General features: G+C 36.5%; 1 protein-coding gene across 2 annotated transcripts in view; it reads right to left on the reverse strand.

The window, feature by feature from the left end:
• The window catches only part of PARP8 (poly(ADP-ribose) polymerase family member 8), a 179,284-nt gene that overhangs the window by 11,437 nt on the left and 144,109 nt on the right, over positions 1 to 23,738 (reverse strand). The window contains exons 16-24 of one of the 2 annotated variants that reach the window (XM_027101140.1): positions 19,700 to 19,792; positions 13,168 to 13,293; positions 11,615 to 11,680; positions 8,701 to 8,768; positions 6,870 to 6,918; positions 5,638 to 5,750; positions 5,328 to 5,400; positions 3,646 to 3,715; positions 995 to 1,068 (exon numbers count right to left, since the gene is read on the reverse strand). In XM_027101140.1, the coding sequence (XP_026956941.1) occupies positions 995 to 1,068; positions 3,646 to 3,715; positions 5,328 to 5,400; positions 5,638 to 5,750; positions 6,870 to 6,918; positions 8,701 to 8,768; positions 11,615 to 11,680; positions 13,168 to 13,293; positions 19,700 to 19,792 (732 nt within the window). The remainder of the gene's footprint in view (positions 1 to 994; positions 1,069 to 3,645; positions 3,716 to 5,327; positions 5,401 to 5,637; positions 5,751 to 6,869; positions 6,919 to 8,700; positions 8,769 to 11,614; positions 11,681 to 13,167; positions 13,294 to 19,699; positions 19,793 to 23,738) is intronic. The other variant, XM_027101141.1, reaches the window with a different exon arrangement.

A 23,738-nucleotide genomic window follows, 5' to 3' on the forward strand; every position in this document is an offset into this window, starting at 1 on the left:
GCAAAATCCTTGAATTCTCTCTTAATGTCAATCTATATTTGTTATATCACTTAATTTCTGTACATAATCATAATTAAATTACTCTCAAAAATAAGCAAATTAAAAAATACTAAATTAAAGTTCAATAGCCTCACAACATAGAATTAGAACTCAAATTTATTTTTACCAGAAGCCTAGCATCTCTATTTAGAGGGAAACAAAATTAAAGTTGCATAATCTTTTCAAACATTAAAATGAATTATTCTAGATCATCTAACTACCCAAAACAAACCCATATTTATAGCATCATTAAGCCACAGAGGTTTCAGAAACATTTCATGTAGAAAATCTGGGGGTTTGTTTTTGTTTTCAGACACTAGACGAGCTATACTCTTTTAAAAATAATCTAAAGTCACATTATTCATCAGATGGATTTTAATTTGTCCAGAATGCTTGTTTTCTCTGAAACAACAAGGGATCTGTGTTTGCCCTTCTCTGTGCCTGGAGTGTTCTTTCTCCCAGAGAGCCATATGGCTCGTGCACCCACCACCTATAGGTCTTTACTCAAATAGAACCTTCTCAGAGCATGCTTTCCTGATCACCCCATTTAAAATTCATTCGAGTTCCATCTTGCATCCCACAGCATTCAACATCCCTTTCCCCTGATTGTTCTCTGTAAGATTTACCACCATCTAGCATTCTTTCTGTCTAAATATATATTTAGTTTATTTATATCCACTCAGGAGAACACAGGCACCAAGAGGATTTGTCTATCGCTGATGATCACTGTAGCCCAGTATCTTGGAGATGTCCAGCACTCTTGTAGAAGCTCAATACATACTTATTGAATATTTATCGAATAAAGGCATTTTAGGGTGAGTTTCATTCCTGCAGGAGTAACGACCACTTAAAATAATTCTGCAGATTTAAAAAGCCTGAGTATTTATCGAAGTCCTGCCAGCTAAGGGAGCTAGAGTTCACTCATCAGAGGCAGTCACCCGATTAGCTACACCACCTGTGATGCGTTGCTGTTTTTACTGCTTGAAGCTGGCTCATCCTTGGCTGACACCTTCTGCTTCTTGTTCATCCCTAAAAACATCAGCAAAATAATAATTTAGGGACAAAGCCGTATGATGCAGCTCAAAATACAATCCATCTACACTGCAAAGTTCCACTTTAGGCAAAGGTTTGACAGCATCAGGCCACAGACCATCACAAAGGGCTCCTGAAGGAGCAGCTGCTGTGCCCTGAGCAAGCAGGGTGGAAAGTTGGTGGGTTCTGGAAATCCTGGTCAAGTTACAAAGTAGAAAATACACTTTGTTTTTCTTTGCATTGAAAAGAAGGCTAGGACCTTCCCTTGCATAAAATTGATATAATCAGAAAATTCTTCAAACTTGATTTTAAAAGGCATTTAGGACCTAAATTTTATTCCTACCATCTAGTGACTAGAAGAAGATAAGGGGTGGAAAATATAAACAATTTCAGAAAAATATATTTATACTGCAACTTAACTTCATGCTCAATTCCTGTAGAATCTACTATTCCTCCTAATAAAGGAAAACTATTTAAGTCCTTTTGTCTATGATACTCACAAGTCTTACCTTAACCTGTTAATGCCATGGCTTTTTATTGTGAAATATTTCAGACAAAACAGAATTAAAATTCCTGTCTGTTTTAGAATAGGTAGATTTGTAGCTATAGTGTGTTTAAAAATGCTCATCTACTATCCTGAAGTTGAGAAAAGCCTATTTGTTTGCTGCTGCTTCAATAAAAGGCTTAATGAAAATGGGGCAAAGCCTATGGACCAAACTGCAAATGGTGTGGATGCAGGCACTTCCCAAGGCAGACATTCCCGCAAAGAGGCAGAAGTGGGTGTGGTCAAGCTGAGGAACAGGCGAAGCTATTAGTGCAGAAAGACGGTTCTGCTCTCTAACTCCTAGACCTGAAGCCCTCCAAACCAAGTATGAAGCTACTTCAACGTACTGTAGAGGTTCTTCCTTTCCTTTTTCAGATCAAGGACACTGAAAGAATTGGATGAAAGCTATCTACCCTCTTTCCAGACAAACATTCACACAGACCAATTTCACATTCATCTGAATCCCTCAAAAACCTTTCCATGAACCCATCTAAGGAGTCACTACACCCGTATAAGAAGCAGAAAATCACAGGACTCGATGATGTGTTGTGTTGTCCTTATCTATGCTGAGATTGTATTTATTTATTAAAAATGGTTTGATATTACTTTTTTACTGTGTTCTGTTTTAAAAAGATTTAGAGTCTGATTTAAGCTGATTCTGATCATCTTTCCCACTGAACTACATGATGTTATTTCCTATACTATCTTACTCTTCTGATATTTATTTTCCTAGTTTTATTTTGGCATATTGTGTTTTCAAAGATCACTGCAACAATAGCTCTCAACAGTAAGTTTTTCTACAATGCGACTGTGCCACTCTTTCATCAGGAGATGGAGTCTAATTCCCCAGCCCCTGGATGTGGACGGGCTTGTGACTGCTTTGACCAATACTGTACATGGGAAGTGGCGCCACGTTGAGTTTTGAGGCTGGGTCAGAAGAGGCATACAGAGCCCACCTGGTCCTCTTAGGACATGTGCTCTGGGAAAGGTCGAGGTGGAACACTGAGAAACCACTTGCTGTGGCTGAAAGAGTGTGAACTTGGGCAAAAGAATCAGACAGGTAAGCCTGCTCAATGTTCTCCTAGTTATTATATCTCTCTAAGTCTCCTGTTCTATAATATATGGATCTTAAGACTTACCATCCAGGCACCATGTGAACAACATCTCCTGAAGCTGTTTAATGGAATCATGTAACCCCACACAACACAAGCACATAAGCAAGACCAACTATCTATGCAGGTATACGAATATAAAAGCCTTTAAGTCTAAAGGGGAACTCACCAAACCCTGGGGTTGTTAGGAGGAAAATGTTTCATTTGTTATTTTATACAATTCTGTGTAGTTTCGATTTCTTTACAATGGGCATAATTATTTTATATTTAAACAGAATAAGTTTCTGTTCTGAGAAAAAAAAAAATCACACAGATCATTGTGAAATATTCCAAAAATTTTTAAAGTACAAAGAAAAAATCACCCTGAATTTTACTACCTCAGGATTACGAACGCTAACAATTTGGTAATCGTTCTTTCCATATTTTGAATTTATGAGGCTCCTCCTCGGCACATGGTTTCAGTTTATTCCAATACATTTTTCTCAAACAATCTCACTAAAATATTAACAAGAAGTTGTCAATAAGTAGGATGGTTCTGAGGGTGTTTTTCTAATCCTAAGTTCTCCATACTGCTTAAAACGTCTTTAATATAATGTGTAAACATTTTTCAGTGCTCTACATAATATTTTGTACATGCTATATTTTCAATGTTCACTGTAGACGGAATAAATGTAGAAACTATTGAAACAAAATTAAAATTAATTTTGAAACTGACAAAACATATGCTCCATCTTATATGCTAGGGGAAGTATTATAAATTCATCTTGACACGTGAGCTTTGTTTTTACTTCTGACATTTATCAAATGAATTTAATACAAATACATCAAATAGGCTTCATTCACTCGATAAAAAATTGTGCCTAGAATATACAACAACAAAAACAATATATTTGAGGTTGAAATGAAATACAAGCTTACCTGAGTAACCAAATGATATGCTTGACATTGGACTAAGATAGATTCCACTTCCATACATTGCACCGTGGAGCTAGAATGAGAGGAGGTGGGAAAGGAAACAGTCAGTTTATGGTTTCAAATGTTAATATTTCACAAAAGAAGACCATTGGTCTTATGCTGGAACATTAGCTCTTAATAAAATGATAAAGCTCTGATTTCAAGGTCTAATTTGAAAAGAGTACTAATATTCTTGTTCTTAAAATTCAGAGTGCATTGATATATGGAAAATGACAGCCAGAAAAAATCCTTAGTAAAGAGTTTCCACCCAGCTGATGACAAAGAGTCACTTAGTATCAAGTACTGGAGTAGGCTTTTTGTTTTTTTAATTAATTTATTTATTTTTGGCTGCATTGGGTCTTCGTTGCTGTGCGCGGCTTTCTCTAGTTGTGGCGAGCAGGGGCTACTCCTCGTTGCAGTGCGCGGGCTTCTCATTGCGGTGGCTTCTCTTGTTGCGGAGCATGGGCGCTAGGCATGCGGGCTCAGTAGTTGTGGCGCATGGGCTCTAGAGTGCGGGCTCAGTAGTTGTGGCTCACAGGCTTGGTTGCTCTGCAGCATGTGGGATCTTTCCTGGACCAGTGATGGAACCTGTCTCCTGCATTGGCAGGCGTTTTCTTAACCACTGTGCCACCAGGGAAGCCCTGGAGTAGGCTTTTATGTTAATGACTCTAAAATACTGAAAGTAAACGTGGCTGAAACACATGTGACAGAAAGTTGATCAGGACTCATCTGCTAGTATATCAACAAAATATCTTAGATTTTCATTATACGGCACTGTCATCCCATTCCTTACTTCCTCTAAATTTTTCAAGTTACGGAGAGTTTCATTAACTGAAACTCTTCGACCAGTCTACTACTCAGAACAATTAAAATTGTCTCTTATTATCTCCATGCTCTAGGGCCCTCATACCGTATTTAGTATGCACCAAATATTAATTCAATAAATACGTATTTATGGACATTTATATTTATGAACATTTATATTTATATTAAATGTGTATTTATGAACATTTATATTTAGTTGTGTCATCCCAATTGTCATCAGAATATGAGATCTCGCACAGGTGACCGGGTTGAGGATTTCATCTCCTGACCTCCTTACATCATCAGATGAAAATCAGCTGAATGAGAGTGAGGTGGGATGCTGGAGATGAAGGGCGTAAATAAAGATGAAGACCACACCCACAGTATCCTGCCCATGTGGTGCCCTGCGGGCTGAAAAGCAGGTAGCCGATGGCTCTTTGGTGTCCAATCTCCATTTTGCTTATTCTTAGCCCTACCTTTTCTTCTGTTAAAGTATTCACACTGAGGTTGTGCTCAAAAAACTTGAGTTGGAGTAGCAGAGAGAATTTGTGTAAGGTTTTACCTCTTTGTGCTAATTTTTTTCTATTAAGTTTAAAGTGGTTTCACTATTTTCTCATAGGGGAACTCAGTTTTCTTTTTCTTTTCATCCCTATGTTGTGTATAGATCAATTCTGCTTGACTTATTTTGTAAAAAATACGTATGCCTATTAGAAAAATCCACGTAATTTTTTAAAGCATACACGCATCCCCTTTTGCAAGTGAAAACACCACCAGGACGGACTGCTTACTGAACCCCAATACTGAAGAATAACGAGTCTCGTTAAAGCATGCAGAAAATTTACCTGCAGTCGTGTATTAGAAGCAACAACCAGACCATTTCTCAGGATGGAGTGCCAGTTTTCAATGTGCGAGCCACTAAAACACAGGGGAGGGGAAGGAAAAAGCAAAATCAAAAATCAATGACCTTTTTTTGGGGGTCTCAATATAACAAGTCATGGTGCCTTCTCAGAGTTCTGGGTTTCCTAATCAAGTATCGTGTAGTGAACTGTCCAGTGCTAACAGCCAACTACTAAAAGAAGATGACTTCCTCCCTACACATTTCTGGAAGACTAAGTGGGTGACACACACCCCTAAACATTAAGCCATACTCACTGAAATGCAAAGGTGCTTCCGAAGAGTTTTTTAGCAGCTCTAAAATTGGATTCTTTGGCTGGTGGACTGCTGAGAAGAAGGAATTGATGGGGAGTGTGCATGAACTTCAGTTGCTGCCATTTAAAATAAGGATGCAGGAAAACATGTCAAATTTAACATACAATCAGGCTGATGACAATTTCAAACTATACTGGTTTAAGAATTATCTAGTTTCAAACCATAATAATTTAGATTAATAGGGCATTCATTTGACAAAAACCCTGCATAAATGATAAATCGCATGGAATTGCTGATTTGAAGGATAATTCTTTAGGCTAATGGAAAAGGAACAGGAGACAGACAATCCAAAGTCATTTATATTTAGCTTTGGAATATGCTATGTAATCACATTCAAGCAGATCTGCCTTCCTAATTACATTTCTTTTTGAGACTTTTATTATTGAATTCCCTAAGTATCCACCAGCTATTCAACTGGGGAAATATCTGAATTTGCTAAGCAGAAAAGTTAGTTCAAGATTTTAAAACTGCAAAAATTATCATCATCATGCTTTATTTACATATATTTGTAAAATTAGAAATTGCCTACATTCAAATTATAGTTTCCCACTTTGCTCATGGAAAAAATTGAAACAAAGTCTTTTGAATCAGTCACTTAACAAAATTTTCTAACTGCTGCCCTTTCACCTAAGAATATATGTACTTATACAGGAATCCAATATATAGGAATCTCATAGTTTAGAGATTCATAGATGGGTGAGCTGAGATTTTAGATACTGCTCCTAGGTGACGATCAGAACTGAAATCAGAGTCCATTAGCTTTTTCTTTATTTTGTAAGCATATTAGGCCGATAAGTAAGCTATCTGGAGGCAATATCTTCTCCAATATAGAAAAGTAAAGCTGTGCTAACATTAAACTGACAATGATAAAAAAGCACATCACCTTCTTCTGGTCAATCTCTAGATAATGTCCTCTCTATCACACGTGGAATAACTAAATGATTTCACATTGACTCATTTACTTAAAAGTTCAGGGCAGCAGCCTGAAATTGAATTTGATATCTTGGAGAAACTTAGAGCTGGGGCGCATGTGGTCATTTCTAACTGAAGAAATAGGCTTGGCCTGAGTTAACTTCAATTTCCTGGAGAGGCTGCCTAAAAATCACAGGGGTCAGTTCTCCCAACTAGTAAGTAGCCCTCGCATTTCTGTATGTATATGTGAAAAAACAACTTACCCTGTTAACTGGCAGTTTCACAATATGTGACCTATTACTTGAAATAACCCTGAAATTAATTAAAATAAGGCATCAGTCACAAATATATGCCACATATATTTAAAGTGTTTTTCCCCTCAGTTGGCAAGTGATTAAAACTTATTTTTGCTGTGACATAAACTAAATTGAGTAACAATTTTACTTAATTACATCATTTTGCTTTGCTTCCTGAAACAATTTAAAGAGCTGATATAATAAACAAGATACTTAAACCTGCAAACACAGACGTAGCTCTTTAAAACTTAAGAGATATGATTTTTAATAACCACAACCTTAGATGTCAGCAAAGTGAACATGAATATGCTTTCAAATAATGGTAATCTAAATACAAAATTTAGAAGTTGATTCATACATCTGCTTCTCCCTACACTGTCTAACTAAGAATGAGTTTTTATGAAGATATTTTTCCTTTCTTTAAATATTTGAGGATATTTGTGCTGATACAATGGTTTATATACAAACTGTTGTTCACCATATGTAGACAATGAAGTTGAAAAAAAATCAAAACCTCAGGTATCTGAAAGGACTAATTGTTTTATGCTTTGCAGTATAGAAAATAATAACTAAAAAAATTGTAAAACATGTTGGTAAATTTTCTCCTCCTTGAAGGAAGAGTGACTAACAAGCTGAAGGAAATGATCACAAATAATTAAAAGTGAACAATCAGGCTAACATCAGGGAAAAAAAGAAAGAGATTAGATATTTGAAATTTTTACCTTCATTTTGAATATGACTTAATATGAGAATTTTAAAAGTTAAAATAAAAACTATGTGTTATGGTACTCAATTCGTCAGAATTTTAAAGATAGATTATAAAAGATACAAAGAAGAAAGACTTCTAAAACCTAACTCTTGTCATGGTTTTACTAGACTATATTAAATGTGTTTTGTAAGGTTCTGCCTAAGTGAAAGTTAAGTATTTAAGAGTTGTGAGGTGGCCTCTTCCTCCTTTGCCCATCTTTACATATTTTTTAAAAAACTTCCTGGCTGTAGCATGGAACAAGTACTCATTCAGACCAATTTCTTATAATCTTTACATTTGTATTACTGCCTGATAATCATGGTAAATTCCATAGAGTTGTCAGTGATTTCAAAGAGACGCACCTAAAACCCCCATAGGTACGGTGAGTAGGTGAGTAGATACTACTATTTTCTTTTTGCAGATGAGAAACCAGAGGGCAAATTATTTGAAGTAAGTGTTGTAGAGCAAGGGGAGCTCTCAACCCACCCCTCAACTATAGCCTAACCCCTCTTTTCTAGGGTTAGCCTGGACTAATGCTGTGTGCCTTACCCGACTTTCTCTGAAACAGTGCCTCATCTGCAGTCATCAAACACAGAGTTTATCAAATTTACACTATCTTTGTTAAGGGAGTAAATTATGCAAAACACACATTATAGAGAGATTTTCAGTAAGTGTTTGAAACAGTTTTATCACACAGAAAATTAGATGAAAATTAGCTTTATCACACTAGAAAATTAAATGAGCCAAAATGGCTTCACCATGTAATCTAACCAATCAAAATTTTTAAAATGATAGATAACAAACTGCTGTCGACTGCATCGTATATCCCTGCAGTGCATATGACAGCACTTTCTTCCCCTTGTGATGTCCAAATTTTAATTAAAGTGAGAGTCCTTAAGGACTCTTGGACTGTAAAATCCCCAGGCCTCATAGGCTTGTAGAACTGGAGCATTGCAGGTCTTGCAACATAGGCTTTTTTTTTTTTTTTTCCTTAAAGCAGGCAGTAGGAAGTGATGCTGTTTTCATTAAGAGGAAAACTAAATTTTATACCATTGCAGTAAGGGATGAGCAAGGGGGTCTTGTTTATCCATCTGCTTCTTGATTTCCAGATACGGTGCCTGAAAAAAAAGTCATTATACGTTTTGATTTTTCTTAAAAATTCCTTTTTTTCTTTTTCTTTTTTTGCAAAAGGAAAATCAGATTGAACAGGTATGCCTTATCCAGTTAAACGTGAAGCCCTGTGGTTGTGACATGATAATGGCAGCCATTACCCTAGTTGCTTCTCCCCAAGATGATATGAACTCTGACCTTCCATGCAGGACAAAGGACTTGCCGGAACGTTTTGATAAGAGGCTCAATGGAATTTTAGCCTGGCTTCCATGCACTAGGCTGGAAGTCCCTGGACCACTGCTGAGTCTTTGCTCAAGAAAACCCAATGTTGCTAAAACACAAAAGGTACCAACCCATACAGTTAACCTTTCAGTAATTCTCTTATCCCCCCTGAAATTTCCATTTCCCCAGAGCCCCCCCCCATTTTCACTTCTCTGTAGCCCCTTTTTGTTCCCTCTCTGTTTTCACTTTAAGAATCTCGGTCACCTTGCCTTACTCGGAGGTGATCTCGGCTCACACTGCAAGTTTCTCTCCCCTACTGCAGTATTTGAATAAATCTGTCTTGTCACCTTTATCAAGTGTCTGGTTTCTCTTTGACATTTTTAACATTTAACTAACATTAAAGCGAAACTTGCAATAGCTACTACTCATGCTCATATCTGAGGGTACTGACTTCGGGTAGATCTTTACATGAGAAAACTGGACAAAATTTACATAAGACGATGACCCCTTCTTTTAAAAGTATTCACCCAGACAATTAACAATTAACAAATATTTAAAAGGAATTCACCCAGACAATTAACGTTTTCCTAGAAAGAAAGGCAATCTGTCTGTGACAATTTAGGCCAGTATAATGTTGTATTTATTTGGAGAAGTTTAAAGAATTTGACAGGATAAAACCTGACAGCATCCCTATGAAGTGTACACTGAGGGAGAAGCCAACATTACTATTTACCATCTTGGCAATGAAGAAACTGAGGCATCAAGCAATTAAGCAACTTGCTCAAGGTTGCAGGCCATGTCACTGATGAGCAAATTATACCACATGGGCCTCCAACTTCCCAAGCCGACACGCAATCATCTCCATTGCCTCCTATTAAAATAGCTTACACATGACCCAGAATAAAGGAAGCAATTCTTGGCACAGAGCTGATCCCAGAGTCAGGGTTTGTAGCTATTTTTAGATGCAAGAATGCTCTGGATCTACGGTATAGTATAAATATCCTATACCAAAGTCTTTGGTGACCAAAAATGTTTAATTGTATGTAAGGTACTGCAATAGGTTCTTTTTTCCCCCTAAGTGGAAATGCATTTATTGTTTTCTTTTCTTTATACAAATAATAAATGTTTGCTTGAAAAGGAATTCTGATAATGTAGAAAGGGCACAGAAAAACAGGTGGAAAGAATGACGGCTTTTAAGCAAATAATATTTGCTTAAATCAAATAACTTGTGAATTAAAGGATCTCTTGTTTACCACTGCCTGACACATACAATTTGTTGAATGGATGAATGAGTATTTGACTTTATAAATAAATAACTATCAAAAGAACCAAGAATCAAATTTGGGAATGTGAAAATGTACTTTGGGCTTCCCTGGTGGTGCAGTGGTTAAGAATCTGCCTGCCAATGCAGGAAACATGGGTTCGAGCCCTGGTCCGGGAAGACCCCACATGCCGTGGAGCAACTAAGCCCGTGTGCCACAACTACTGAGCCTGCGCTCTAGAGCCCGTGAGCCACAACTACTGAGCCTGCGAGTCACAACTACTGAAGCCTGTGCACCTAGAGCCCGTGCTCCACAACAAGAGAAGCCACCACAATGAGAAGCTTGTGCACGGCAACCAAGAGTAGCCCCTGCTCACCACAACTAGAGAAAAGCCCGCACACAGTGATGAAGACCCAATGCAGCCAAAAAATAAATAAATAAAATAAATAAATTTTAAGAAAGAATAAATCTTTTTAAAAAATGTACTTTGGATGCACATCTGCAAATGGAGTAGATGGGGTAGTGGGGTGGGGGAGTGGCACAGAAGCTTTGTGGGCCCCAAGACTGGAGAAATCACTGTTCCCTCCCTCCCCAGAGAAAGGCAATGACTCAGAGTAATACTTACCATAAACTTGCAAAGGCCTCTAGAGGCAGTGCAAGCCTTGAAACCACCATATGCAAACTCAACCCATAATGTGTGGTATTGTCAATTAGATTGTTAATTTCTACTTATAATGATGAGCTTCAAACCTTTCTCCAAGTGTTTGGCAGTAGAAAGGCCTCAATAATTCAATAAGATGTGCTTTTCCAAGTGCTGGACTCCTGCCCAGGGATATATTGGACTTTCATAATAAACCCTGATCCTTGCTCATCAAACTCTTCCACCAAAACCTCCCTAATGGTCAAAAATATAAACTCATGCTCTCAAGGAGTCTGGTGTCTTTTGAGATTCTGTGTTACATCTAAACTATTTACATGTAATTTACATTTGACAGAATATTAGTTTTGATTTTAACATTAAAATGTTTTGAAAGTACTACCATTAATTAAAATTGGCAGTCGAGGAAGATGGTACCAGATTTAACTTTTACCTTAAGATATTCCAACAAATTCTTGTCTGAGTTTGAGAGCCGAGCATTCAGATTATGATTATGCAATTACCCTCCAAAGTCACAGTGGTAGCATGCCAAAACATTGATGTAATTTAATTAAAACATCCTAGTACAAAACAATTTTCATTTTTTAATTATACTCTCATATAATAGAAAAGTCTACATTTCACCACATGGCCAGTACTCTCAGATATTTTGAAAATATAATTTCACTCAAGCAAAACTGAACTGTACAAGACCACAAGATGATAAACTTACTTGTGTCATTTCTCTAATAGAAGTTATGCTGTCCAATGCTTTCATTACTCGATCATAGTTCTTCTTCTGTTTGAATGGGGGAAAAAATAGTATTCACCATAAGCCTTTGCAAGTCTGCACGTTACTTGAGAGACATATTATTTCTGTACCTGAATTTTCCATCAGGGTCAATTTGAAAGCAATGACTGTGTTGTGTACACAAAAGGGAAGACTTTGGGCTTCCCTGGTGGCACAGTGGTTGAGAGTCCGCCTGCCGATGCAGGGGACAGGGTTCGTGCCCCGGTCCGGGAAGATCCCACATGCCGCGGAGCGGCTGGGGCCGTGAGCCATGGCCGCTGAGCCTGTGCGTCCGGAGCCTGTGCTCCGCAACGGGAGAGGCCACAGCAGTGAGAGGCCCACGTACCACAAAAAAAAAAAAAAAAAAAAAAAGGGAAGACTTTAATAAGATGGCTCAAGGACATAGGATTTATAACTGAGTCAGAGGGAAGAAAAAAGAAAATAATGTCAGTTTTAGTGTAAATACATAAAATGATGTTCAGCTTACAGGGGAAAAGCTATAAATACACAAAAGATATCAGGCTCCTGATTCTTGTTGTCACCACTAAAAAATTAAGCCATGATGAATAAAGTAAGCACAGAATCCTTCTAAAACACAAAAATCCACTTTAAATCTTACAGTTTCATTTTGCTTTTAGTTCCTTTTGATTGGAAGATTGTTACCAAACAAGTATGATTAATAAGTGTGTAAATGACACCATATACTCAACTGATAATTCATTTTAAAGCACACTGAAAATATGTGCACTGTTGCCACTTATGAAGGAGGGAAAGTGTTTCCAAGAGAATTTTATATAGTCCTTGTTTCCATAAAATGATTTCAAGAGGAATAGTAATAGAAACTAAGGCAATTTGGGCTCTCATGTAATTTGAAAATCATGTTATTTCAGAAGAATTCTGCCAAACTTCCCTGAATATTTATAAAACTGTTTTCTCAAGAAATGTCAGTTGATCAACAATATGAAATAAACTTTCACTAACATTCAGATAACTGGGGAGGGAGAGAGGGGAGGGCAAGAGAAGATGAACTAAAAGTACAGAAGAAAAGGGAAAATTTGTCCCTTAACCCATGATCCTTAAAATTAAAATGAGATTACATAAGTTAGAATCTCAAAAAATACATGATGAAATTAAAATAATCATATTGACCATTATAAACCAATTTATTATATTTACCTACCTTCCATGCAGATGGGATGTGTAAAGATCAGAATTTGAGGGGATTAAATGGGTCTAGTTTCATGAAGGCAAAGTTAGGAAAATGATTTTAAAGGAGAAAAGGAGAGGAGAAGTTAATAGGATACATGAAAGACAAGGTGGAAGTAAATCAAATTTGTGGAAAAAGAATCATATTTGCTAAATGGATACAGAGTTCGTGACAGATCATGGATACGATGAGACAGTAATTTAGCTAAGAAAGAAGAAAGCTAACGAGACCAAAATCTCAGTTATCGTTAAAGGAAACTTGTGATTGACGTGCTAGGACGACTACTTACCCTCGGGTTGAAGGCCAGCATCTGAGGATTGTTAGGATCTACCACAGAAGGATATGGCTCGAAAATGACAACTTTTCTGGGAGATTCCAATGCGGACCTACACATGGATACTAGTAGATCTACCACCTTGAAATACATACATAAGATAGTTACTACCCTTCGGGTTTTATCAAATGCTTTGCCATTGTTTCTCCCTCTCATGGTAGTTAATTAGGAAAGATTCAGGATGGCTAGCAATCTCTGAAATCTGTAATTTGGGACTTTAGATCAAATTTGACCAAACCTGACTATTAATTTAAAGTAACTAATATTTAAAGTTACTTTAATATGTGTTATTTAAAGTAACACATATTAAAGTGACTAATATCTTCATATCTGTCTTTAACATGTCTTTGTCACTAACACATACTACATGCTAACATACTACATGCTAACATTGTTGTAGGTTCTGTGGAATGACAATGAACAAGGCAGGTCCTTGAAAAGGTCTCGTGAAATGTTCCTTTCAATGCAGAAGATGTGCTGAAAAATCAGTTAAATATATGCTTGAAGACATATAGTGTCTGGCAGTGTTAAATGCTATAAAAATAAAGCTGGCATTAGAGACTTAAGCCGTAGGGGGGACTATTTTAGCGTGGTCAGGAAATGTGGTGACGTTTCAACAGAGACCTGAGCGAAGTGGGAGACGGAGACGTGACTAACTGGGGAGAAACCATTCCGGGGGAAGGAAACTGCAGAAAATGAATCTGACATGCCCCAAGGACAGTAAATCTCCTGACACCATCTCACTTCTTCCTACTCTCCTCTGACAAAGGCTATTAATGTCCTCTGATTTGTTAAATAAGACGGCTTTATGCCTATGCGCGTCTATGACTCCTTCGCACAATTCACTAAGAGGCAAGGCGACACAGCAGTCAAGAGCGTGGCTCCCCTCCCTAGTTCCCAAAAACAACACGCTCTAGCAACTGGATCAAGAAAGCCGATACGGTCTAAACGGACAGAGCTCATCAGAACGGACGTACCTATAGGGTAAAGACAAGAGACTTCATAAGGAAGCAGCTGACTTAATCTTTATAGGGAAAGATATTTCCAGAAAGTTTTGAAACAGGCATCTAAAAAATGCATAGTAAGAGTAGGACAATTTTTGATTCTTATGGTTAACGAGGGGGTATTTTGATCTAATGACAGTAGGGCTCACTATGTTGTGTGTATACTCACAAAACACATCCACCCAATCACAGCATCCAGAATTTCCAGTGACCTAAAATAATTAGCAACACTCAAGCCATCGGGTATAGGATCTATAAGTAACACATTCCAAAGTACACAGACATAGATACCCACAGGACTTACTCAGAAAACAGTAGAACTGAAACAGCTAATATGTTTCTACCACACTATTCCATTTATGTGTGTGTGTGTGTTTGCAGTAAATTGGATTCCAAGCAACAGATAATAATAATAAAGACAAATTAAAACCCTCCTTTTTGTTTTCCTCTCCCATACTCATACTCATCCAGAAAGATGCACCGTAACCCAGATACAAACTGTCTTCAGCATAATCTGGTCTCCTAATATAGTAAAACCCAAGCAAGAATCCTGAGAAAGAATCATCAGTAACATAAAAGAGCCTTTTCTGAAACTTTTGGGGCCATGAATTGGTACAATCTTATAAACACCTTAAAAAATTGTATGTCATAGGCTGCATTTGAAGCTTTGTAAAAATACATACCCTTCATGTATGTATGATCAAATGATCTTTGACAAGGGTGCCAAGACCACTCAATGGGGAAAAGACAGTCTTTTCTACAAATGAGGGTGGGAAAACTGGATATACGCATGCAGCAGAATGAAGCTGGACCCTTATCTTACACCACACACAAAAATTAAATCAAAATAGAATAAAAATGTAAACATAAAACCTTAAACTGTAAAATTCCTACAAGAAAACAGGGGGAAGCTTTATGACATTGGATCTAGCAGTGATTTTTTAGATATAACATCAAAGCCATGGGCAACAAAAACAAAAATTGACAATGGGACTCTATCAAACTTTTATGCATCAAAGGACAAAATCAAGAGAGTGAAAAAACAACATGGAATGGGAGAAAATATTTGCAAATAATTTATCTGATAAGAGGTTACTATCCAGAATACATAAAGAACTCCTATAACTCAACAATAAAAAATCATATAAACTTGATTTTAAAATGGGCAAAAGAACTGAATAGACATTTCTTTTAAGAAGCCGTACATACAAATGGCCAAAAAGTATATGAAAAGATACTCAACATCACTAGTCATCAGAGAAATGCAAATAAAAACCACAGTGAGATATCACCTTACAACCATTAGGATGGCTACTATCAAAAAAACAGAAAATAAAAAGTGTTGGTGAGCAGCTGGAGAAATTTGTGCCCTTGTGCACTGTTGATGGGACTGTAAAATGGTGTAACCACTATGGAAAACAGTATGGAGGTTCCTCTAAAAACCTAAAAGTAGAAATTCCATATGATCCTGCTGTAAGTGACAATCCCACTTCTGGGTATATGTCCCAAAGAATTGAAAGAAGGATCTTGAAGAGATGTTTGCACACCCATGTTCACAGCAGCATTATCCACAACAGCCAAGAGGTGAAAGCAACCAAAATATCCATTGACGGGTGAATGGATAAACAAAATGGGGTATACACATATAATGAAACACTATTCACCCTAAAGAAGGAAAAGCCTGTCACATGGTACAAAATGGATGAACCATGAGGACATTTTATGCTAAGTGATATAAGCCGGTCACAAAAAGTCAAGTACTATATGCCTACACTTGTGAAAGATCTAAAGTAATCGAATTCACAGAAACAGAAAGTAGAACGGTGGTTGTCAGGGATGGGGGTAGGGAGAAAATGGGAGTTTTTCAACAGGTATAGAGTTTCAGTTCTGCAAATGAAAAAGTTATGGAAGTCTGCTTCACAACAATGTGAATATACTCAACACTACTGAACTGTGCACTTAAAAATGAGGAATATAGTAAATTTTACATTATGTGTTTTTCACTACAACAAGAAAGGCACAAATGGATACAAAATAACCTGAATAATGTTCCCCTTTCAATCAAATACTTTAATTAAAAACCTTGTGCCCAAAGCTTCAAAACAATCAAAACTACCAAAAAAAGCAAATGCATAGTTTTGCCAATAGTTTCACTAGTGGACTTAAGTAAATTATAATGAAAATAATGGATGTAGGGGTAAAGAAGTTAATTAACAGAATATTTTTGTTAATATATGTCTTAACCTAACTGAAAAGAAACAGTGTAACTACCCTGGCAAAATTCCTTGCTGTCCACCGAAGTTACATACTCCTTGCTTTCAAGGTATAGGGCTACTACTGCCTGGAAGCAACTGCACTGCAAGCGACATTTCTACCCCTTTTGTTTAAGTCAGGCCATAAGACTAGTTTTAACCAATGGACAGAAAGTGGAAAGGGGCTGAGCTGATGAAGAAACAGGCGCTCTTTCTCCCCTTTTCTCCCTTCCCCTCTACTGTATGCCAGTATTGAAGACAGCAGACTCATGTGGTGGACGGAATCCGGTTCCCTCAGTGATCACACAGTTGCCCAACAAACATTCTAACCGAACAGTTGTGTGAGTTAGAAATAAAAGCCTACCATGGTAAGTCACTTTAATTTTATGGTTTATCTGTTATAGGAGTTAGCATTCAGAATCTTTGAACAAAGAAAGGTTTATGTTACACTGTTTGGATTTGTACTCTATTTACATATGCTAATTTTTCCACAGAGTAAAATGATGTACAATGTATTCTGGAAAAGAAGTGAATTTAAAATTGTAGACTAATGGCCTTCAAACATTTCAAGCGTAATTCCTTTTATCTTTTCTTTTTTAAAAAGAAAATTGTATATGAGAGCCCCAAAACATAAAAGAATAAAATAGAGCTGCTGTTCTGGTTAAAGCAGTACTCGGAGGCCTGGAATCCCAGCTGCTGAGACACTCTCATCACAGCGCAGCCTCCTGCAGATCCCTCTGAAGAATGTTCTTGCAACCTCCAGAGCTCCTCAGAGCACCACTAGAAATTCAGGAGTCAACTGATGCAACAAGGCTACAGAGATACAGTTTTTATTTAGAAAAGGAATCCATTTCCATGTAATCTCCAGGATTATAACCAGAATATTGGGGTATCTCCTTTAAAGTGGTGAAAAGAATATTCCGCATTGACTTTGGAGTAGAATCACTAAATTCTCTGAGATTTTTGGATACTGATCTTTAGAGCTGAATCACTGAATTGATCTGATCGAGTATTTGTGCCTTGTTACTATCATTATATAATCCAAAAGTAATTTCACTTTAAGAACCATTATTTTTAGAGATGTATCTCTAGTAAGAGGGGAAAAAGCACCTATTATTCTTTCAACCTAGCCTACTGTTAATATGTTAGTTTTCCTTCTAATCAATTATTCCTTATTTCTAGGCTTTACTTCCTTCCCTTTTCAAATTGTATGCAGGATACTTTACTTCCAGTAAAATGCATAAATATTAACTATACTACTTGAAAAATTATACACATATATACACACATATCCATGTAAATATACATGTATGTGCATATGTACACTCATACACACACCTGTGTAAAGTTTATTTTTACATAGCTATAAATAGCATATATTAAAGTACCTTTTTTTGAGCAATATTAGTTTCAAGGGATGAGAAAAATGTTACCATTTTTAAAAAGAGATAAAGACTCACCATGGATAGATACATTTGAGAAACCCTCTAAGTATAGGCTAGTCATTTTCTTCAGTTTTAGGGATTCTCAGAGCTTTTAGTATGCAAATTTGTGCACATTGGGTATAGGGGCAATATTAAGCTGCATTTTTGAAATTTATTTTAATCATGGAATCATTTTTCACATCGCATATGATCAATGTTCTGTTTGCATTATTTTCATTTATAACTCATTACATCACAAATATGGTCCTTAAAATTTCATCAACTGGATGCATCTCAGTCTAGGTAATCAGTGAAATAACGAGGTTAAGGGAGTCTAAATCCATGAGGCATGGGCTGTCTGTGTTAACTGTTGTATCTTAGTCTAGCGTTCTCCCTGTTACATAGCAGGCATTTGATACTTACTATAAGAATGACCAGATGTCTGTTGCGTGATCATTCTTTCCACCCATCTTTGTGAATTTTATACAATTCTTTTACATTTAGCTTCCTTTGATTTTTAGTGAGACTAAGTATTTTCTCATGTTTCTTTACTAACTATAGGTCCATATTTGTGAATTGTGCATTCATTTCCTCTATTAATTTGTGATGATCTTCATGTTTTTTGTCTCAATTTTTATGAGCTTCTATGTAATTAAGTTTGTAGCAAAACACACTTTTTCATAAGTGTGTTAGCTCTTAGCGTTCACTATTTTTTCAAGTAAAAAGTGTGAAGTATGTATGGACTCAGATCTGTTGATATTTTTCTTCATGATTTTTTGTATCTGCATAAATGCATGAACCTGAGGCCCTACCTAGGCTGTGCACGCTTAATTCAACCCTCCTCTAGTGTGGGTATAATACTTTTAAACAAAACTATTCTTTAAGCCATTTGGAATTTGTTTTTGCACACAGCATAAAGAGATAACCTGTTTCCCCCCCCATGTTGTAGGTCATTTGTTCCCACCTTCACTAAACCATTTTTATTTTACAATACAATGTGATACCTCCTTTAATATGTATTAAATGTATTTATAACTTGACCTATTTGGGGGATAATCTGACTTTCTACTCTTTGCCAGTACTATATTTTTTCAAAATATCATAGGATTACATAATATGGTTTTGTATTTGGTTGGTCTAGCCTCACTTAATTAACACTCATTATTTTTTGTTTTCTGTAATTTTTTTCTCATCTATTTATTAGTATTTCAGTCAGGTTCCATAAATGAACAAAAACTAGTTGAAATTTTCATGACATTGCATGAAGTAATAAATTTTGGCATCTTTACAACGGATTTTTTTCCTTTCCAGAAACATGGGATGCTTCTCTACTTTCAAGTTGTTTCTTTGTTTTTATATTTTCCTTCCTATGTCATAACCATTGCTATTGTAAAATTGAATGCTCTCTTTTTATTACATGTTCTGTCCATTATCTTTTAACCTAAGTTTTAAAAATAAATTGGCTTCCATTTTATGGCACTATAACTTTACAAATAAACATTACATAATGCAAGTGCAAGGGTTTCAGTATCTCAATTTCACCATATAAGAAATAAACGTAATTATTTTTCAAACAATTAAAGTTGGTTTAACTTCTCCTCTTGGCAATTGCAAAAGGACAAAAAACACACATTAGATAAAGCTGGCAAAATTTAGTTTCTATCTAGAAATATCAAATGCTGGTTTGCTTTCTTAATCTATCAAGGAACTATCAAAAATTCATCCCAAAGAAAGGTAAAGTTAGCTAGTGGATCAGAATAAATTTTTCAAATAAAAATATAGAATAGTTAGTATCACATGTTACTACCTGAGCTCCAGTTGCTATTTCATCAGCAGCTTCATTCATTACTCCCAGGGTTTGAAAAGCAAATACACACAGCTCTCGTTCACACACAGTAGGCTACAAAAGAAAAGGGAATCAATTCAACATCTTTTCCCCATCCTCCAATTCCTAAATTAAATGTATGACATTCTTCATAATAAATAGAAAATGCAAAGTTTTAGAATATTAAAAAAATATATTATTTACAATAGCCTAGATGTGGAAGCTACCTAAGTGCCCAATGACAGATGAATGGATAAAGATGTGGTATATGTATAAATACAATGGAATATTACTCAGCCATAAAAAAGAACGAAATATTGCCATTTGTGAGAACATGGATGGACATCGAGGGCATTAGGCTAACTGAAATAAATCAAACAGAGAAAGACAAATGCTGTATGATTTCACTTACATGCATCTAAAAAAAGAAACAAATGAACAAACATAACAAAATATAAACAGAGTCATAGATACAGAGAACAAACAGGTGGTTGCCAGAAGGGAGGTAGGTGGTAGAATGAGAGAAATAGGTGAGAGAGATTAGGAGGTACAAAATTCCAGTTACCAAATAAATGAGTCACAGGGATGAAATGTAGAGTGTGGGGAAGGTAGTCAGTAATAATGCAGTATCTTTGTACGGTGACAGATGGTAACTAGACTTACCATGGTGATCATTTTGTAATGTATAGAAATTTCAAATCACTATGTTGTGCACAAGGAACTAACGAAGTGTTGTATGTAAGTCAATTATACTTCAAAAACAAACAAATTCGTAGTAAAAGAAATCAGATTTGCCGTTACCAGAGGTGGAAGGGTGGGGGGAAGGGGAATTGGAGGAAGGTGGTTAAAAGGTAGAAACTTCCAATTATAAGATAAATAACTACTAGGAATATAATGTACAACATAATTAATATAATTAACACTGGTGTATATGAAAGTTAAGAGAGTAAGTCGTAAGAGTTCTCATCACAAGGAAAATATACTTTTGTTATTTTATTTTCCATTAATATGAGATGATGCATATTCACTAACTTATTGTAGTAATCATTTCATCATGCATGTAAGACAAATCATTGTGCTGTACACCTTAAACTTATACAGTGCTGTATGTCACTTATATCTCAATAAAACTGGACGGGGGAAAAGGGAAGAAATATCACTTTAAAGAATTAAATTTCTAAATTTAGGTAACAATTAGTAAATAATCATTTATTGATACAGAGTCACAAATATGATTAAAAAATTCATTTTCGTTAGTTTTAGGCACTTGCACTTGGAATGATTTAGCAATAGATGAAAATATCCTTTAATTGGAAAATCCACCTCGCCTGCTTAATACACATTTGCACATGAGATGCACTTAAAAAAAAAGCAGATACCTAAGCTGGTGATATACTAATTAACCACAAAGCTGTGTAAAACAAATATAAAAAGGAGAATTCCATTTCTTCCTAGGTAATTTTCTCTGGAAGAAATAGCATGACTCTGCTTACTTGCTACCCAGCTCTTGAAAGATTGGTTTTGTTGGAAAGACTTTTGACTTCAATAACCTCCTGGAGTCAACAGCACTGAAATATACACTCTGCAATTGCTTTGGAAGAGCTCTCATCTTTCAAATCTGATACAGTGTCATCTGCCTGATTTATCTTATCTCCCAAGTTACATTGCATTAGGCAGCTGATGAGGCCTAACACGATGCAGCCTGTGGTGCCCGGCACAGCAGACAGCCGCATTTGTTAGTGCCATTGCTCCTATGTTCACTCATTTCACAGGATAGTTTCATCTACTGCTTAACTAGTGGGGAAGGATGGCCCCATTCTGAGCATCCTCTATGTTCAGAATAGGCCCACATGGTAGCTTTGCAGACAAAAAGCAGGACCAATCACACAAAGATTTCTGATTGACATTCCCCAAAGAGAATCTTCAAAACAAATAAATTGATATATTTCCTTTGTCAGCCTTAAAAGGACAGTTTGATTCTATTTCAGAAACATCAGGAAAAACTACCTATGGTAGGAAACTAATTGGAAAAATTTCTTCATCCAGCCTCAAGCGATATATACTGCTGCATATATTTGGATATACTTAGAGCAGACTGTTCAATTTCTACTACTTTTTCTTTTACTTTACCATTTAACCTATTCTTAATCTATTTTTTCATGTGTATGTGCAGGTATGTTTCCTCCTCAACTTCCCCCGCTGACATTGGGTTGTTTCTTTTGTTTACTTTAGGGGAGCATGGTATGGTCTGAAATAATAACATCAACCATTTTATTGCATATTTACTATAGTGTCAAACACTGTATTGGTGTCTGAGGATAGTGAAACTATACACAAACAAGAACTCGGGGAACATAAACCTTGGAAATCATAAAGGGCCATAGGAATTAATACGTGTACTCTACCAGACACTCTAAGTTCACTGAGGAGGTAAACAGAGACACAGAAGGTACTTCGTTTTTGATAATACTACTGCCAAATAACTTTTTTTTTTTTTTTTTTTTTTTTTATTTTGCGGTACACGGGCCTCTCACTGTTGTGGCCTCTCCCGTTGCAGAGCACAGGCTCCGGACGCGCAGGCTCAGCAGCCATGGCTCACGGGCCCAGCCGCTCCGCGGCATGTGGGATCTTCCCGGCCCGGGGCAAGAACCCGCGTCCCCTGCATCGGCAGGCGGACTCTCAACCACTGCGCCACCAGGGAAGCCCTGCCAAATAACTTTTTTATGACTAAAATCCATCAATCCCAAAGCTGAACATCAGGATAAGGCTCATTTACTATATATGAGTAATGATTGGTTTTTATTTTTTTATTTGAACCCTGGATAATTAATTATACTTACTTTGTGATCATCCTAAAATATACGTATGTATGCATGTGTGTTCACACACATATTCAGGGAATATAAGTAGAAACTACCATTTTGGTACCAAATTGTTGCCTTATGCAATATAAATGAAAATGAAATAAAATATTCTGCTAAACTAGATTGGAAGATAATTTTTTGGGAAGATAATTATTTGAAATTTGAATATTCTATCACCACACTTTGTAGCCAATCCTAGGTATTCATGTGCCACCCTGACTTTGTCTCAAATGATTTTTTACCAATTTCACCCAGACCTCCTGGTCTTTATCTTGGCTAACAGATGAGCAACAACAGTTCAATGTTTTCTCCTGAATTACTATTTCATCCCGCTGCCACATCTGTTTATACTCAAATCTCTAAATCTCCAAATTACATGGACTTACCAGCTGACCCATTATTTTAAAAAATAAACCTACGTTCTTAATGTAAAGCTATGGATTAATTACTTTATAGACACTCCTTTTCTTTCCCGCATTTTTTTTTACTGAAAAGTGGACTTTCTTCCCATACTCAAATTTGTAAGGCTGATTTCTAGGAATATCCTGTTACTGCAACTGTTTGAAGAAGGAAATCAGGTAGGATAGAAAACTTGCTTTTGGCGGGGAGAAAAGAAAGTTTGCTATCATACTGAAAAATCTGAAGTAGAACTACACATTACATTCTTATAAAAATAATTTTATCTTCCTTTTTTTTATTTGGTAAGGAAAGTGCTATATTATGAATTTCTTTGATTATTCGTAGAATAACCTTTTTAGACATGTTCATTAGCATTTGGAATTTCCTCTTATAACGGTTCTTTTCTTTTAACATCTTTATTGGAGTATAACTGCTTTACAACGGTGTGTTAGTTTCTGCTTTATAACAAAGTGAATCAGCTATACATATACATATATCCCCATATCTCCTCCCTCTTGCATCTCCCTCCCACCCTTCCTATCCCACCCCTCTAGGTGGACACAAAGCACGGAGCTGATCTCCCTGTGCTATGTGGCTGCTTCCCACTAGCTATCTATTTTACATTTGGTAGTGTATATATGTCCATGCCACTCTCTCACTTCGTCCCAGCTTACCCTTCCCCCTCCCTGTGTCCTCAAGTCCATTCTCTATGTCTGTGTCTTTATTCCTGTCCTGCCCCTAGGTTCTTTAGAACCATT

The sequence above is a fragment of the Aethalodelphis obliquidens genome, unplaced genomic scaffold, assembly GCF_003676395.1.
Source record: "Aethalodelphis obliquidens isolate GAN/ISIS:26980383/991018 unplaced genomic scaffold, ASM367639v1 scaffold4, whole genome shotgun sequence".
NCBI classification, from domain to species: domain Eukaryota; kingdom Metazoa; phylum Chordata; class Mammalia; order Artiodactyla; family Delphinidae; genus Aethalodelphis; species Aethalodelphis obliquidens.